At 52.8% G+C, this 18,223-nt stretch overlaps 1 protein-coding gene across 1 annotated transcript in view; it reads left to right on the top strand.

Annotated features, from left to right (window-relative positions):
• Positions 1-18,223, top strand: part of GALNT9 (polypeptide N-acetylgalactosaminyltransferase 9) — a 106,459-nt gene that overhangs the window by 41,781 nt on the left and 46,455 nt on the right. The window contains exons 3-5 of the mRNA XM_004385014.1: positions 1,346-1,512; positions 2,420-2,594; positions 5,166-5,363. Coding sequence (XP_004385071.1) covers positions 1,346-1,512; positions 2,420-2,594; positions 5,166-5,363 — 540 coding nt within the window. The remainder of the gene's footprint in view (positions 1-1,345; positions 1,513-2,419; positions 2,595-5,165; positions 5,364-18,223) is intronic.

Genomic DNA, 18,223 nt, shown 5'->3' with positions numbered 1-18,223 from the left:
CTTCCTTTACAGACTTAGCTTCAGGTTGTTTTAGGCGAAAAGGTTGACAATTATTTTATCTCTGTCGTAAAGAGCCCTCTGTATCGGGTTTACTGTGTTTAGCATGAAGTTCCTTGTGTGGTATTTATGCCGCACTCCTGGTTTTTGGTGATGGCATCTGCCTGCTATCTCTTCTCTCATTTCGTGATTTTAAACTTTTATTTATCACTGTCTTTTAACTGTGCTTATTTTAAAAACACAAATCGCAAGGCTGTGTGTGTGTGGTGTGTGTTGGTGTGGTGTGGTATATGTGTGTGTGGTATGTGTATCTGTGTGAATGTGTATGAGCGTGTGTGTGTGTTGTGTGGTGTCTGTGTGTGTATGAGTGTGTGTGTGGCGTACAAATGTATGTGGTGTGTGTGTATGTGTGAGTGTGTGGTGTATGAATGTGTGTGTGTGCATATGTGTTTTAATTCAAGGGCCTCTGTGATTTCAAGGGGAAGTTTAGTTTATTTCCATTTACTGTAGCGACTGAGACACTGGATTGCATTCCTTCCATCTTGCTTTATCGTAATTATTCCCTTGCTTTTTTGTTTCCTCTTTTTCTATTTCTTTATTTCTGGTGGTTTTAGTGAGTTGCTCTTCATTTCCCTTTCCCCCTTGTGAATTTACTAGACTATATTAATAACTCCACCTTCCTTGGACTCCTGAGCAAACACACGTTTCTTAACTGTTGTCTGACAACAGGACTTTGGTCAGCACCCCCAGACCCCCTGTCCCCTCAGTGCTCTCCGCTTCCCACACCGCAGTCCTGGGATGTTCTCCTTTTCCCGCCCCACCTCCATCCCCTCCTCTCAATTCTTGGCGTTGCTGAGGCTGAGGCACTGCTGGCTCCCATGAGCCCTCCCATTTGAGATCCCTCGTCAGATGGCTGTGTCCCACCATTCTGAGCAGTCCACCGTGCCTGCTTGGATCTGACTCTAGGTGATGGCGCGGGACTGCAGGGAACAGGAGGCGGGGGCTGAGGGGATGGCTGCCCCACTGGACCCTGGGGAGGGGGTCTCACTACCCTGCAGCTCTCACCAGCACGTCTGGGAGCATGAGGGAAAGGCTCACGTGGTGCCCGCGGCCCTGTCACTCCTCACCCGCTCCAGCCTGTCCGCCCTCCTGGCAGGGAGAGGCAGGGCTCCTGCAGCACGTGGAAGACCAGCTTCCAAAATAAGCTCCACCTCTTGATTTTCTCTCACTGCTTTTGGTCATTTCTTCTTCACCTGTGGTGGGATGCAAGGCTGCCCAGGTCAGTCTCTTTCAGGGGCTCCTGTGCCCCTCAGGTCCCAGCCTGACCCCGCCCCACCTGTCCCCGCAGATGCAGACAGATGTCCTACTCTGAGAGCCTGCCCCAGATCTCCGTGGTCTTCATCTTTGTCAACGAAGCCCTCTCGGTCATCCTGCGCTCGGTGCACAGTGTGGTCAACCACACCCCCTCCCAGCTCCTCAAGGAGGTCATCCTGGTGGACGACAACAGCGACAACGGTGAGGGCAGCTTGGGGGTGGCGGGCTGGACACCAGGGCGCAGGGAGGACTGCTGGGTTTAGACCCTCCTGAGGCCCTTCCGGAGCCGTGGTGGTGCAGTGGCTAAGAGCTAGGACTGCTAACCCAAAGCTGGGCGGTTTGAATTCACCAGCAGCTCCTTGAAAACCTTATGGGGCAGTTATACTCTGTCCTATAGGGTCACTGTGAGTCGGAGTTGACTCGACGGCAGTGGGTTTTCATGGGAGGCCCCTCATGGCATCCCTGGGTGATGCAGACACTTAACACATTCAGCTGCTAACCGGAAGGTTAGAGGTTCAAGTCCACCCAGAGGAGCCTCAGAAGAAAGGCCTGGCAATCTGCTTCCATAAAGATTACAGCCAAGAAAAGCCTATGGAGCAGTTCTACTCTGTAACACGTGGGGGCGCCATGAGTCAGGTCGACTCAAAAGCAACTGGTGAGCCCCTCATTGCCAGCCCTCGTGCCGCAGACCTGTCTCCTTCCGCCCCCTCCCTCTGTTTCGGAACATGCCAAGGTGACTCCTGTCTGAGGACTCGGCCTTCTCTTTCTGCACCTGTAACTCTCCACCCCCTCACCTGCCTAAGGACCCAGAGAGGCTCCGCCCACCCTGGTCCCCTTCCCGTGTCTCTGTAGCAGCTGACGCTCTCTGAGTCCATCCTGCGTGTCTGTTTTCTTGCTTGCTGCCTCTCCCGCAAGAAGATTGGCTTCCTGAGGGCTGGGGTCTGCGTCTCTGTGGTTCCTGGGCCTTGAACAGTGTCCAGTCTCACTAGGTCCTCAGTGGACATGTATTTATGGAGTGCCGACCTGGGCCCTGCACACACGTGCCCTCCTGCCCACAGTGACCTGGCAATGCCGGCTCACTGAGCTGCTTCTCTGCCTCTCTCCCCAGTCGAGCTCAAGTTCAACCTGGACCAGTACGTCCACAAGAGGTACCCCGGCCTGGTGAAGATCGTCCGCAACAGCAAGCGCGAGGGCCTGATCCGAGCCCGGCTAAAGGGCTGGAAGGCAGCCACCGCCCCCGTCGTCGGCTTCTTTGACGCCCACGTGGAGTTCAACACGGGCTGGTGAGAACCAGGGTGGGCTGAGGGTACACCCGGTGTCCCTGGAGGGTGGGGTGGGGGGGTCTTTGAGTGCCTGCTTTGTGGGGGCCATGGGCAGGGCCCCTTCAGAGCTTCCTTGGAGGCTCCAGGACAAAGAGGGTGGGCTTGAATCATTGAGTTCACTCCATGAGTGCAGAGACCCTTCGTGGGGTCGGGAGGACACTGGGTAGGAGTTCTGATTCACACATTTGAGGACTGGCCTGTACCCCTGCCCTGTTCCCAGAATTTGCAGTGGCTGCTGATCACAGAGGCTGCGGCTGGAAGACATTCGTGTGAGGGGACTTCTTGGGTGGGGGGCAACAGCGCGCCTTTGGCTCCAAGTCCACTGAAAGCAGCTCCCAGGGCTGCTCCCGCATGCTTCCTCAGCTTCCTCCGGGGAGCTCCATCTGGGAATATTGCCTGAGCCCCTGCTCTGTGCTGGGAGAGAAGGGCACAGTCCTGCGAGCTGGGCAGGGTGTGATCGTGGGCTTCTCTCCACGCCCACCGATCCCATCAGCACGGCGTTGCTGAGCAACTGGCTGCAACAGCCAGCCCGTCCCTGGAGGGGGACGCCGTGGTGCCCGCGTCAGGGGACCGCTCTGAGGCTTTCATGTGTGTAAGGCACTTCAGAGGTGCCTGGCAAAGTACACATGTGTGTCGAATAAGTAAGTCACCGGAATGACACGCTAGGAAGGCAGGAGTGGCGGGGTGGCACAGGAAGTCAGCGTCCTGGCAGACGCTCGTCTTGGACAAACGCTGTGCGGGCCCTGACAGCCCAAAGTGTGTCCTGAGGGCTGGCTCCATCCGGGCCGCATCTGACTGGCCTGCTCTGACTCCCCACTCTCATGAGGCGACTCTTATTTCCCACAATACCTGTCACCCCAATGTATCACATCACTTATTTTATATTATCGCCTGCCCCGGCCCAAGGCCACCTCACACTGTTGTCTAGGTTGTACACTGCACAGCTGTACTTGGCAGCCTGTCTGTCCCTCCCAGAGACCTGGAGGGTGTCTGGGAGAGTCATGAGCCTGTCACATCAGATGCAGTTTTAAGCTGGTGTGACTTCTCTTTTCACTACTGAAAACTGAGTTATCCATCTGCAAATAGCCCTACCCTCCCTGAGCTGTCCCTACAAAAGACTCCACCTTATTAGCAGACATGGCATTTGCAGAGAGCATCTCCTCTCCGAAGTACTTTGCTAAGTAATTAATTAAACCTCCTCGCCAGGCTGAAAGGCAGGTAAATAGCAGCGCTCCCGTTCAGAAGGAGGGAGCATGAGGTCGGCAGTGCAGCCCCCCAAGGGGGGCAGGATGCGCCCCACCCCCCAGGCGGTCCCTGCCTGAGCCGGTGCCCCTCCCTGACTCTGCTCTGGGCGGCCCACAGGCCCTCCCCACCCTTGGCTGTAGCATTTGGGCCATCTAGCCCTGGTGTGGGGAATGCCCACGCCCCCTGGGAATCCCAGCTGGGTGGTGGGGTCTGTGTGGCACCCCAACCTCACAGTAACAAGGGAGCCCTAGGAGCCCCCGCACAGAGAAACAAGTCAGAACATGAGCTGATGCCTCCACAAGGGCACTGAGTCGACACTGACTCCTGGCGACCCCGTGTGTGTCAGAGCAGAGCTGAGCTCCATAGGGATTTCAATGACTCATTTTTCAGAAGCAGATCACCAGGCCTTTCTTCCGAGGTGCTTCTGGATGGACTGCAACCTCCAACCTTGCAGTTAGCAGCCGAGCGTGTTAACCGTTTGCACTACCCCGGGACTCTGAGGTCACAATAGAAAGTCCATATCCTCTGGTCACTGCGTGATCTGCCCCCACTTTCCTCGCTGGCCTCACCATCTACCAGTCCCCCATTTCTCCGCTCCAGCCACCTGGCCTCCAGGCTGTTCCCCAGATGCATGCCCAGGGTCTCTGTCTGAAAGCCCACCCCAGCTGCCCACCTGTTTCTCCTACCTCTCCCTCTGGTCTCCACTCAGTGCAGCCTACACTGTGAGCCTGCTGAAAACTGCAACCCCTAAGCACCCGTGGAGCCCTGGTGGTGCAGTGGTTAAGAGCTCAGGCTGCTAACCAAAAGGACGGCAGTTTGAATCCACCAGCTACTCCTTGGAAACCCTATGGGGCTGTTCTACTCTGTCCCATAGGGTCACTATGAGTCGGAATCAACTCGACAGCAATGGGTTTTTTAGCACCCTTACCTTGCGCTCCTTATTTCCCTCAATACCTATCACCTCCTAACACATCACGTCACTTATATAGTACTGTCTGCCCCTAGCAGGGGCACCGCATACTGTTGTGCACTGCACACGCTTCATGAGGGCACAGTTCTCACCTCTTTTCCTTCCTGCCCCATCCCCAGTGCCTGGAACAGGGCCAGCAAGCAGTTGGCACTCAGTAAATACTTCTGAGGGCCCGAGGGAAGCGGAGCTTCTGGGGCCTGAGCTACCGGTCAGGCACTCAGCAGGTGGGCGTCAGAGCTGGCCTCACACCTGGGGTGGGTCCTCCCTTGGGGATGGGGTCCTGAGCTTGACCCCCTGATACCCTGTGTGCCCTGCAGGGCAGAGCCCGCACTGACAAGGATCCGGGAGGACCGCCGACGCATCATCCTACCAGCCATTGACAACATCAAGTACAACACGTTCGAGGTGCAGCAGTACGCCAATGCGGCCCACGGGTACAACTGGGGGCTCTGGTGCATGTACATCATCCCACCCCAGGATTGGCTGGACCACGGCGACGAGTCAGCACCCATCAGGTGAGCAGGGTGCCTGCAGGGCCACTGGCGGCACAGCATGGGGCACGGGTGCTGGAGCAACGGTGCCCCCTGCAGATGGTTACAGCCCACGTGGCAGCTGAGCTGCCCAGGAATGGGGCTAAAACCACAGCAGTGCAGGCCATCTGGGGGCTGCTCACAAGTGAGGTGGGACGTGTGGTGAGGTGCGAGGGCTCAGCAGTGCTGGTTCTGACTGGGGACCGGAGGACATGACCAGACCAGCTGGGGATGAGCAAGAGAGATGGAGACAGAGGAAGGGAGGACATGGGAGAGGAGAGAGACGGACACAGATGAGACAGAGAGAGAGCAGAGACAGAGACAGAGGGGGAGAGAGATGGGGGAGAGACAAAGAGACTGAGAGAAAGAGAGACAGACACACAGAAGGCAGGACAGACACCAAGAGAAAAGGTGAGAGAGAAGAAAGAGAAGAAAAAAGAGTGATTAACGGAGGAAAAGAGAGAGACCGAGAGAAAAAATGAGAGAGAAGAGTGTCAGAGAGCAGAGAGAGAGAGAAAGCTCCGGACAGATGGAGAGAGGGAGGGAGAGAGGCAGCAGGAGCAGAGACAGAGAGGGAGGGGGACAGGGAGGAGGGGCAGAGACAGGGAGGTGGGGGGAGTGGGGCCAACACAGAGGCAGCAACCAGAAAAGTCCGAAACGCGGGCAGAGAGCAGAGTGGTGGAGACAGTGAGGCTGATGATGGTGAGTGCTAAGACGGAAGCCACGGCCCCAATAGCTTGTCCTGCAAAGTCGTTTTAAATTCATTCTCCAAACATAAAAATTAAGATATTTCGCATTTTTTTAAATACACAATTTCAGCATCTTTTGAAAAATTGCAAGGTCTGGCACCCCTGGGTCCACGTTCTTATGGGCAACACTGACTGGAGCTCTTTAGACAGGACATGTGGGCTCCAGTTTACCGCAGTCCCCACCACTCCCTGTTGTCTTCCTGACACTTTAGCATCATACTTACACTGTCATTTTCTTACCCCTGGCTGGCTTTATTCATTCCCACCATCGACTGGGCTCCTGCAGGCATCTAAGCTTGCAGCCCCCTCCCTCAACCTCCCTGACCTTCTGATTAATGCCTGAGAAATCAGTACCCTCAGATCCAGCACACCCTCCACTTTCTTTTGGGGATCCAGCAGGGCGGAGGTTTTCCCCCTTTTCCTAAAATGAATGCGCATGTCTAGAATCTGCTGGAACCATTCCCAACACTACCAGGTCTCCCCAGTGGCGTTACTGGGGTTGGTGTCTCCCAGTGTGCTAACTCATGGTGTCACCTCCCACGCCATGGACCTGTTCCCCACCAGACCATACAGAATCCGTAGTCATCTTAGTCATGTTTTCTGTACTAATGTTGTTTATTTTTCTCCTTTTCCTTTAATTAAGTCATTCTCAAAAAAGTTATTGATGTAGGTTCAAAAATACTAATTACCACAATATTGTAGCTACAACACCAGAAAATCTGACAAAATCAGCGACTGTTAAACACGGGCAGCAATGAAAACGACAGCATGTGCCTGTAGCGCGCGCAGACGAAACCACGTGATTCAAAGTTCGTGGTAGTGGGTAATGACAGCTCCAACCAGAGTGAATTACAAGGTTCAAAAAGTAAATTAGTATAGAGTTTTAGCCTTGCAGGTATATCCATACATGTAAGCTGGGCTTACAAAAAAATGTTTTTGTTGTTATACCTAACTACAGGGGTATTTTTATTAAAAAGTAATACATTTCTGCTGAAACACAGCACAAAAATTTTATAGTCATTTTGGTGTCACCCCCTCTGACAGTGTCACCCAGTGTGGTTCGCAACCCCCACACCCTGCTGGTGACGTGGGTATTCCCACGATGATTTTGGATTCGAGGGGCTTGGGCTGGGACCCCCTGGCTGCTTTATCTGTACAGAGTGCTGAAAGAGTGAGCCTGTGGAGGAGGGTCTCATGGGGACCGTCAGGAGGGTGGCTCACCTGGGAAGCCTGTGCCAGGCCCGGGGCTGCCCCCCAGGGCTCAGGGCCTGCATGCACACCTGTCCTCCCAGGCGGAACTCCATGCCGTGATAAACCTGTGTCCGAGCGCCTGGATGCTCAGCAGTGAGGGTAGTGGGCGTTGGTGATGAAGTGTCTTGTCTCACACTTTACAGATCTCTAGGAGGCATAAAACGCTGCCCTGACAGAGGCTTGCTCGAGCACATAAGACTAAGGAGAGACCCCTAGCTGAAATGGGCAGCTCCCCCCAGGGTCTTGCTCTGGCTGTCAGAGACAGGGCGCCGGAAGCTTCCGAGAGCCAGCCATGCGGTAGTCAGCGAGAGGAAACAGGTGCTGGAGCTCCTGGGCTTTGCAATAAAACCATGGTCCAGAGCTCATCCATGCTGAAGAAGCAGACAGATGGGTCCCCAGGGGCCCATTGAGAGCAGGGAGCAGTGGTTTGGAGGTTATTTTGCTTCATTCAAAATGCACTTGATAATCCCCAATTAGCAGCAGAACAAATGCTTAGCGTGTGACATTTTAGGAGTCAGTGAAATTCAGAAACACGGCGGGAGGCACTCCCCACATTTTCAGCCGGCTCCAGATGCCTGAGCTGCGATAGGAAAGAGGGTCCTCTAACCCCATGTCCTCTTGGGCCGCGGTTCCTAGACTCGCTCCTTGTTAGCATCACTGGGTAGCCGTAAAAAGCCCTGATGCCAACAACCCTGCTGAAAAACAGGCCAAAGACTTGAACAGAGACTTCACCACGGAAGACAGACGAATGGCCACCAAGTCCATGAAAAGGTGCTCAGCGTAGTTAGTCGTCAGGAAAACGGAAACAAAAATCACAGTGAGATACCACTACGTACCCACTAAAAAAGCCAGCTGGCTCCGAGTCGACTGTGACTCATGGCACCCCTATGCATGTCAGAGTAGAACTGCGCTCCATAGGGTATTCAGTGGCTGATTTTTCAGAAGTAGATCACCAGGCCTTTCTTCCAAGGCACCTCTGGGTGCCTCAAACCTCCAATCCTTCAGTTAGCAGCTGAGCAAGTTAACTGTTTGCACCACCTAGGGACTGCACGTACCCACTAGAATGGCTAAAATCAAAAGACAGGCAATACTAAGTGTTGGCAGAATATGGAGCAGCTAGAGCTCTCCGACACAGCTGGCACAGTATATGAAGTGGTGCACCTACTTTGGAAAAGCGTCTCACGGTTTCTTATAAAGTTAAAAAAACACTTACCATATGATCTAGCCACCTCAATCCTAGGTATCTGCCCCCCAAAATGAAAGCATATTTTATAGATTGAATTATATCCCCCCAAAACTTATGTTGAAGTCCTAACACCTGTACCTATGAATGTGACCCTGTTTGGAAATAAGGGTATTTTGTTACGTTAATGAGGTCATAGGGCGGGTCCTTCGCCGAATCCCTTCTGAGTGGTGTCTTATAAAGGGGAGTACAGACACAGAGAGACACAAATACACGGAAAGACAGATGCCATGTGAGGACGGAGATGAAGCCAAGTATTGCCAGCAGCTGAGAGAGAAAGAAGGACCTTCCCCTGGAGCCGACACCCTGATTCTGGACTTCTGGCCTCCAGCACGGGGAGAAAGCAGATTTCTGCTGTTCTGAGCCACTCCATTTATGGTAACTTGTTCTGGTGCCCCGGGAAACTCATCTGCAGGGCAGCCAAAAATGACAAATGCTGAGTGCAGGCCCCTCCGGCGAGCCCTCTGTGGGTGGGAGACGGGGTCTGCTGGGGCAGCTGGACAGAAGGTGGGACTGAGCAGTACCTCTGTCCCTGGGGACAGAGCCAAGCGCAGCTGTCTGAGATGAGACCACGTTGGGAGGTGGGACGCCTTCCAAGGCTGACTCTGAGTCTAAAACTCGCAGAGACTCCTCGTGTCCACAAAGCTGCCCTAACCACGGCTGACCCTCAGATGCTCGTCCTTGAAGCACCTAAGTGCAGCTCCACAGGGGAGTCCAAGTCCAGAAAGGCCCACCAGGGGCCCCATGTGGGTCTGGTGGTCACGGTGGCTGATATGATGGTTTAGCACTGCTCTGGGGAGGTCCCCGGGAACCAGGGGGAGAGGGAGCAGGCCATCAGCCCCACAAAGTCCTCACCAGGATGCAGAGCAGGTCTTCTCCACGCGGAGAATGCTAGTCTACTCCCACGCTGGTGGGCTTTTGAAGAGGGGCTCCACGGACCCCCAGCTGCTCTTCCTGGGGAGGTGAACGAGGGCTCTCGTCTCTCCCGTTTTGAGTCCACCCTGTACAAGTACCTGTGCGCCGAAGAGCATCAAGCCTTCCAGGAAAAGGCTGCATCTGTGACATAAATGCTTGTACTGTATGTATTCTGAAATAGGAACTAATGTTTACAAATGAGGAGATTTCACATGAAAATGACTTCCTGTGTCTCCCTATCAATTAGAAGACTGTGGCAAAACCTGGGCCCGATCCCTGTGCGGTCAGTTAGCTGGAGCTGAGTTGCTGCTGATAATTATCAACCAGGACACGTGCCGCAGTCGCCACCATGATTACTCTGGACCCAATTCTTTACTGAAAATGGGAGACTAGAGCTAGACAGAGGGCACGGAGTATTTCAAGAAAAAGGAGAGACCGTCCCAATTCTTCCATGCTCAACATGTAACTGGAGCTCACGTCCTGGGCCTGCCGGGCCCCTGTAGATATTTAAGTCTGCAGAATCCCCACTGGAGGGTCACAGAGTCACAGGTGAATGCCCAGTTACACAATCCCTCCCCTGGGGCTGAAGGATCCACGTGGAGCCCCTTGAACAAAGGGAAGGCCAGGCCCCCTTGTGGAAGGACCCTCTACACAGCCAAAATGTTCCCTGCTCGCCTTCCTCCTCACCGTCCACGTAGGGACCAGCTGTCATTTATCAGCACCATGTGCCTTGGGAAGGGGAACAACCAGACTGTCTGGGAATTGCTGGACACTGGTTCTGGAGACCCAAAGGGACACCTGGTCCAACAGTCAGAGGTGGGGCGCGTGGGCCAGGGCATGGCGGAGTTTGGGCTCAGGTCCATCTCTGGTGGGTCAAGTGAGTCCTGAGCCCACGCTGTGATTACCCCCCAGTTCCGAACACATAACGGGAAGAGAATGTTGGAATAGAATATTCTGCAACTGGCAGAATCACCAAAAGGGAAGGTGGGTAAGCAGGAGAGAAAAGTGTGGGCCGGTGGGCTCCGTGAGGCACCTGCAGACAGACAGAGTCACGCACATCTGAGCACAGAGGAGCACACTGCCTGGCTCCCAGAGGGCAGAGCGTAGTGACGGGCGGCTGCTGTGTCCTGATGGGCCCAGGAGGGCCAACCACTCAGACGGAGCCAAGACAGCAAGCGGTGATGAAGAAGTTAATTAAATCCTTATCAAGATGGACGGCCCGCTGCTTAACTGGTGAAGCGTCGCCACATCTGGGAAAGGTCCTCCCGTCAACGGCCCAGCAATGGCAAACCCTCCCAAGGAAACATTCGCACCCAGCCTCGCTGCAGCGAGACTTCTCTGTGACCCTCTAATCTAATTCCCTCATTTTACAGATTATGAGACGCTAAACCCAGGGTAGAAAATTGCTTGGCCAAGGTCAGCCCCCGGGTCAGTCAGGGCGGTTGGAAACTGCTCTTTGATTCATTGGTGGTGGGGGTGGCCTTGAGTGACGGCGGTTTACCTGGAGGGCAGATGGGAGGAACCTGTCCTTCCCTTGAAGGACGCAGCTTGAGTGCCGAGGCCCAGCCGGGAAAATTATTCCTCACTGGGAGAAGCTGACGTTTGAAGATTTACTTTAGGAAATTTTCTTGCTATTCATTATACTCAGAAGCACAGGGAAGAAAAAATCCAAAGAAATGCTAAGGTTTGGACTTGTTGGGGGAAAGTATTTCACTGCTGGCAGGCAGGAGTGTTTGATGTTGGAAGCAGGAACACTGATGGGGTTGGTTCTGGGTTGCGCCTGCACTGGCTCTGTCCTGGCTGCGATCCAACATCAGGTCAGCAGGGGTCTGAGGGAAGCCTGAGGCCTGGGCATGTGGTCATGTCTTGAGAGGTGCTGGAACCGTAGGGGTCCCCCCAAGGACCTGGGTGGTGTGCAGAATTTCATTTGAAATGGAAATATCCTAGTGTTCTGAAGGAGGCCACATGGGACAGGAAGGATCAGTGCCTGTCCACTGACCCTCCGACTTCATGTAGCACACACCGTGGAGCAGGGTGAGGGGGGCACCCCTCCTCCAGGCCCCCACCTCTGCCCTGGGCCCTAACACAGGATGCAGCTCTTGGCTGGCATGGAGGCCAGCAGCCCCATGATAAGTGTTTGGGCTCCTGTCCCCACAGGAGTCCAAATGCCGACATCTCCGACGGGCCGGGTGGGCCCTGCTGTGTGCTATCCTTTACAGTAGGTGCCATGGAGTCGACCGTAACTCATGACGACTCCATGTGTGTCAGAGTAGAACTGTGCTCTATACGGTTTTCAGTGGCTAATTTTTTGGAAGCAGACTGCCAGACCTTTCTTCCAAGGCACCACTGGGTGGACTCGAACCTCTAGCATTTCGCATTAATTGTTTGCACCACTCAGGGACTCCAGGACAAGAATGCTGTTGTTGCCTTGTGCTGTCGAGTTGATTCTGGCTCATGATGACCCAATGTATTACAGAGGAGAACTGCTCCATAGGGTTTTCTTGGCTGTAATCTTTACAGAAGCAGACTGCCAGGCCTTTCTTCTGAGGCATCTTTGGGAGGACTCGAACCTCCCACCTTTCGGTTAGCCACCAAGCACTTTAACAGTTTGTGCCACCCAGCGCCTCCAGGACAAGAATAGCCCTGAGGAAAAGCCCACCCTAAGGAAGCTGGGCAGACGGGGCAAAGCTTCTCCTGGAGGCTAGGTTCACACAGTGTGTGCAGAGGCCTCACCCTCAACAGCCCACTCCCGACACAGCAAGGGCTGTGCTGGAAGCAAAGCCCTGAGTCACCAGGGGCCCCATGTGGCTCGGCCGTGGGGCTCCTCCTGAAGAGCCCTGCACCAGCAGGGCAAGAGCGAGGCTCTGTGCAAGCTGCAGACAGAGACAACCGAAGAAGCAGACCCCCGGGGCATGGAGAACAGTAAGTGCAGACCCAGGGGTGGCCCCAAGATTCCATCGCACAGAGGCAGGCGTACCAGGCCAAACAAGAGCAGCAGGGACTGGGGTCCTGCCCTCAGTGGAATGGGGCTCTTGGCCCAGGGGCCACTTCCAGGAGGGTGCCAGGGTCTGCGCCCCAGCTCGCTACAGGCTGTCTCTGTGACCTCGGGCAAGTCCCTCAGCCTCCATGGCGTCAGATTCCCCCCTCCTAAGATGCATCCCCTCACGGGGGTTGCGGATGACAGGAGAGAGTCAAATAAGACACGTTAACCACGACGGGGCAGACGCGGGACAGCCAGACAGCACTCTCCCAGGCACATCATCACAGGTGCCAGAGGAGAGACATGGGGACTTCAGGGCAGCCTCTCACAGATCAGCTTCTGGGGTCACAGGGAGGAAATGCTCGGGCATCACCACATTTTATGTTTATATAAACGTTGTTGCCGCTGCTGTCAGTCAGCCCTGACTCCCGGTGACACTGTGCACAACAGAGGAAACGCTGCCTGGTCCTGCGCATCCTGAGGATGGGTCGTGGATCAGACCATTTTGATTCTTAGGGTTTTCACTGGCTGATTTTCAGAGTAGATCACCAGGCCATTCTTCCTAGTCCGTCTTAGTCTGGAAGCTTCGCCGAAACCTTTTCAGCATCACAGCAACACGCGAGTGTCCACTGACAGATGGGTGCTGGCTGCACATGAGGTGCATTGGCCAAGGATGGACCCCAAGTCTCCCACATGGAAGGTGAGAACTCTACCACTGACCCACCAGTGTCCCCAGGTAAAACTTACGTTTAGGTAAATATATACCAATATCTATACATAACATACACCGAAGATACAAATGCATATTAAATACATATACAATAAATATATACTGTGACTACATGTGTGTCTTCACACACGTGCTCACACACTCACACTCCCATGCGTGGACACACACGTACTCACACACACGTCTCCGTTTCTCTGGTTGCAGTGGTAGAACAGCGACATTTTACCCTCTGACTTTTTCACCTAACGCTTTCTGAGCACCGTTGCCAGTAGCTGTGCCTGGTCTCCGTGATCATAATGTTTACTGACGATGTAATGTTCCACGAAAGGGATGGCACCAAGTTCTTCTGACCATTGCTACACGGATGAATGTCAGGCTGCTTTCCCGTTTTGTCACTATAACTGCTGCTGCAGTGCACAGCTTTCTGCGAAAAGCTTTTGGGTGAGTTTCCCAAAACACTGCCAGCAGTGGAATGAGGGGATAGCATCATAGCTGACGGTTCCCACGCTCCGACCCTCTCCTGAGCCCTCTGCACACATTAACACACTTAATCCTCACAGCAGCCATACGAGGGAGGTACTGTTCTGGTGCTCATGGGGCAGACGAGGGGGCTGAGGCTCAGAGGGGTTAAGCCACGTGTCCAAGGCCACACAGCTAGTGAGTAGCAGGGTGTCACCCTGCAGTCTGGCTCTAAAATCCACACTGTCCATCGTTATACTGGACTAGCTCTCACAGGGCCCTCAAGTACCTTTGGCCCTTTATTTACAGTTTCAGGAGCCCTGGTGGTGCAACAGTTAAGTGCTCAGCTGCTAACCAAAAGGTTGGCGGTGTGAACCCACCCAGCAGCTCCGTGGGAGAAAGACCTGGTGATCTGCTCCCGTAAACATTACAGCCTAGAAAACCCTACGGGGCATCTCTGCTGTCGCATGGTGTCACCGCGAGTTGGAAATCAACTTGAGGCACCCACCACCAACAACATTCAGAGTCCAGCGTTTCCAAGGGAGACGCACCAGTTAACGCGGCCCCAACAGTGTGCCCGTTTCACCACACGCTTGCCTCGTGTTTAGTGCGGCTCTGGCTCCGGTGGTGAAGCAGCCCCTCCTGCTTGTCCCTGTGCCCAGTGTGACCACAAGCAAGGCCGGGTCTCCCCGAGCGCCCGCGTACGCCCGCCGCCTGCACCTGCGATGCTGCAGCCGCACTTGAATCGGGCGAATCGCCTGACCGTGGTGTCAAGATGTGTTCTTGTTGAAGAGTCCAGTCACACTGACGGGCTGTGCACCTTTTCAGTCTGCCCACAGCTCAAGGGAGATGCTCATGGTCCTCATTTTTATCCGTTTCCCAATTTATATCATCTCTAGAAGTACATGAGCACTCACACACACTCACACATACACACACACACACACTCACACACACACCCCCTTAGGTGCAAACCAAAAAAACCAAATCCGCTGCCGTCGAGTCAATTCCGACTCATAATGACCCTGTAGGACAGAACAGAGCTGCCCCATAGGGTTTCCAAGGCTGTAATCTTTACAGAAGCAGACTGCAACATCTTTCTCCTGAGTGGCTGGTGGGTTTGAACCGCGGACCTCTTGGTTAGCAGCTGAGCACTTAACCACTGCGTCATCAAGTCTCCTCCCTTAGGTCCAAGGGGCTTCTAACTGCTAGGCAGAGCTCCTCCCTGATGCGTCCAGGACGGGAAAACACAATCACAATCTGTGACTTGAAGGTGCAATTCCAGCAGTGTTGCCCCTGGAGTCTGCGGAGGGTTTTGACTCCGCACCTGTGTACACCGCACACACCCAGCGTCTGGTGTGGAATGTGGTCTGTGGGTGTGTGTGGGCACCTGCTGGACCGTTCAGAGCCAGGTGCAGCCAGGTGTGTCTCTTCGAGGGCCCTGGCGGTGGCCTGGGTGCAGGACTCAGAAACCTTGTTCTTCTTGAAGGTGGTGCAGACCCCTCAGTCCTCAGCGCCAGGCATCGCTCAACAAGCACCACAACAGACACCCAGCGCCAGGCATTCTCAACAAGCACCGGAACAGACACCCACTGCCATTTCAAAATGCGAGTCTCCCACATATGGAGGTGTTGGAGGCTGGAAGGATGCCTGGGGTTTGCTTTAGAATCTTCCAAGAAAAAGGGAAATTAGAAGGGTAAGGATGCTGACGGTTGTTAGCGCTGGGTGATGAGTGCGTGCAAACTCATTTGTGCTGTTCTCTCTACTCTTGTGCACGTTTGAAGATTTCTGTAATTGAAAGTCAATGAGTACAGAAAAGCTGAAGACGGTGCATTCCCAGGATACAGCAAGTTTCAGCCAACTATGGCCCACGAAGGTGTTTCTGTAAATAAAGCTTTATTGGCACACAACCACACCCAATTGTTCACAGACTGTAGCTGCGTTTGCACTGCAATGGCTGAGGTGAGTAGCTGCAATGGAGACGCCACAGCCACAAAGCCTAAAGTATTTGCCGTCCGGCTCTTGCTGGAAAGAGCCTGCTGACTTCTGCTATGGGGGCCTATTTATATGATCTCGTTGGGAATGGAGTATCAGTCACAACGGAATGAATTGTCAGAGAAGTATCTCACCATTTAAGTACCAAGTCTTAGTTTCTTCAAATTTTTGGATAAAGAAAAATTTGTAGATCATATTGCATGTTTTTCTGCCTTTTTAGAAACAAATTTTAAAATAACCTAAAATGTCAGTCTCCAAGGGTCAGTGCCAGGGTGGACACAGGCAGATGGGGTGTCCACTCAGCTCAGATGACGAATGCGCAGGTGTGAGCTCAGTCAGGGAGCGGGGAGAGACGTCCAGCAGGATGGCTGGGTCTATCCACGTAAGTGGAATTGTAGAATATGTGGATTTTGTGTCTGGCTTCTTTCCTTATTATGAAGTTTCCAGGTTCACCGTGTGTTAGGACTTCATTCCTTTTTGTGGCCAAGTAATGCCCCATTGTATGGGTAGACTATGCTTTGTTTATCCATTCATCTGTTGATGGACATTTGGGTTGTTTCCATTTTTAATGGATCCTTTTAAAGCATAAAAACAATGCATCAAGGGTGATTGAAGAATTTGGGGGCAGATAACGATGATGGTTGCACTACACGATGAACCGCACACGTGAAGAACGCTGGGATGGTAAATGTTGTGTCACATATATATCTACCACAGTAAAAAAAACGCAGACCAAAAATTACTTCATGAGTAGCACAGATAATACAATGCTGTGGTTACAAATAAACCCCAAAACCAGTTGCCATCAAGTCAACCCCAAAGCATGGCGACCCCACGTGTGTCACAGGGCTTTCAACGACTGATTTTTCAGAAGTAGATCACCAGGCTTTTCTTCTAAGGCACCTCTAACTGGATTTGAACCATCAACCTCTTGGTTAGTAGCCAAGCACTTAATTGCTGTGCCACCCAGGGACTATGGTTACAAATACAGGCTCTGAATTTAGACAAATTTTGGAATCTCCTCTGTCGCTTACTAAGTATGAGATCTGAGGCAAGTAGATTAACTTCTCTGTTAGAAACAAAAAAACTAAACAATGAGATACTAACAACAGGGGTCTGACTGAACTTGAACGGCCTAGGAGACAAGAGCCAGAAGGCCCGGGCGTTGGGAGAAGTAGCTCTACAGAGCAGGTCCTCGGGATCAGGGCCCGTGCCGTGGACCACTGTCCCCCCCCTCATGCTCAGAGCAGCCCAGATGTAAATACTGTTTCTGTGATGATAAGGGCCCCCCACCCCGGAACCTGAGAACCCCTGGGCCACAGTGTCCCTCAGTCCTGGCTGTTTCTGTAATCACAGCAGGAATTTCTCATGCAAATAAATTTACTGCCAGCTGATTCTGCTATCGTCACCTTACCAGTTTATTTTGGAACTCTGAGCAATAATAAAAAAATCATTACCAGCTGTAATAGACTTGGCAGGGAACGTAAGACTTTAGTTCATCCTCGAGCACCCAGAGATCTTTTTTGTTAAGAAAATGAGAGAAATACCTGTTCTATGTTGATGAACTACAACTCAACCAGTAAAATGCTTGCTATTAAAAACCAAAGACGGTATTAAAATTTCGTCACTGTGAGGTTTGTGGCCAGAATCTAATGACAGAACACATTCCATCTTTGCACAAATACAAGGGTAATCACTTTTTAATGTGCCTGTTATTCTTAGACAATTGATGGGCATTTGCTTCTGACTTCCCAGTCACTGGAGCAGAAATACTGTTTTTAAATTATGATCGAGACCGATTTGGGGCTGTTGTTTTTATTGAAGACAGATTTAATATCTGGAAGGGGGGCGGGAGAGTTTCTCAAGCAGGGGCGCAGCTTCAGCCTTCATTCCTGGGCCTCCTGGTCGGCCTGGGTGGTTGGAAACCACGTGAAGCTTTGCTAGTTACTGCTGAGCTCCGAAGGCCTTGGAAGAAACTAAGCCCCAACCTGCAAGTGAATAGTCTTTGTTTTGAATCAAAATCTTTTTTCAAAGTGTAGAAGCCCCTGCTTTCTTACAACACAGACGCCGTCTGCATCTTGCTAGCGACATGCTCTTCCTTTCTTTCTCTTTGTTATCCACAGCACCTAGTAGGCATCAGCACATCCTGAACCCACGAATGAATGAGTGAGGGCTGTGAACAATGACACCGCCTGTTTATTCCCTGCCCCTCTCTCTCCTCGTGACAAGCTTTCCTACTGCTGCCCTCTGAAATGACTTCCTGGGGGACTCACGGCTTGGGAGGACTTATAATGCACGTTAGAAAAGATGTAACCAGCACATTGCCTCATGACTTCACAGATACAATGGCTGGGACGAGGCTAAATTTACTGATATGTCTTAAAGGTTTAGACATGATTACAGAAATGATAGCACTACTGCAGTCCACTGCATATAGTTGCTCAGGCCATGCACTCCCCAGCTCCAGGGGTGTCATCTAGGGAGTCTGATGTGAATGGGGTTCCATCCATTGCATATAGTTGC

This window comes from Trichechus manatus, unplaced genomic scaffold (genome assembly GCF_000243295.1).
Source record: "Trichechus manatus latirostris isolate Lorelei unplaced genomic scaffold, TriManLat1.0 scaffold00131, whole genome shotgun sequence".
Lineage (NCBI taxonomy): Eukaryota > Metazoa > Chordata > Mammalia > Sirenia > Trichechidae > Trichechus > Trichechus manatus.
The sequence above is the reverse complement of the archived record's forward strand: the minus strand, read 5'-3'. Positions and strand labels throughout refer to the sequence as shown.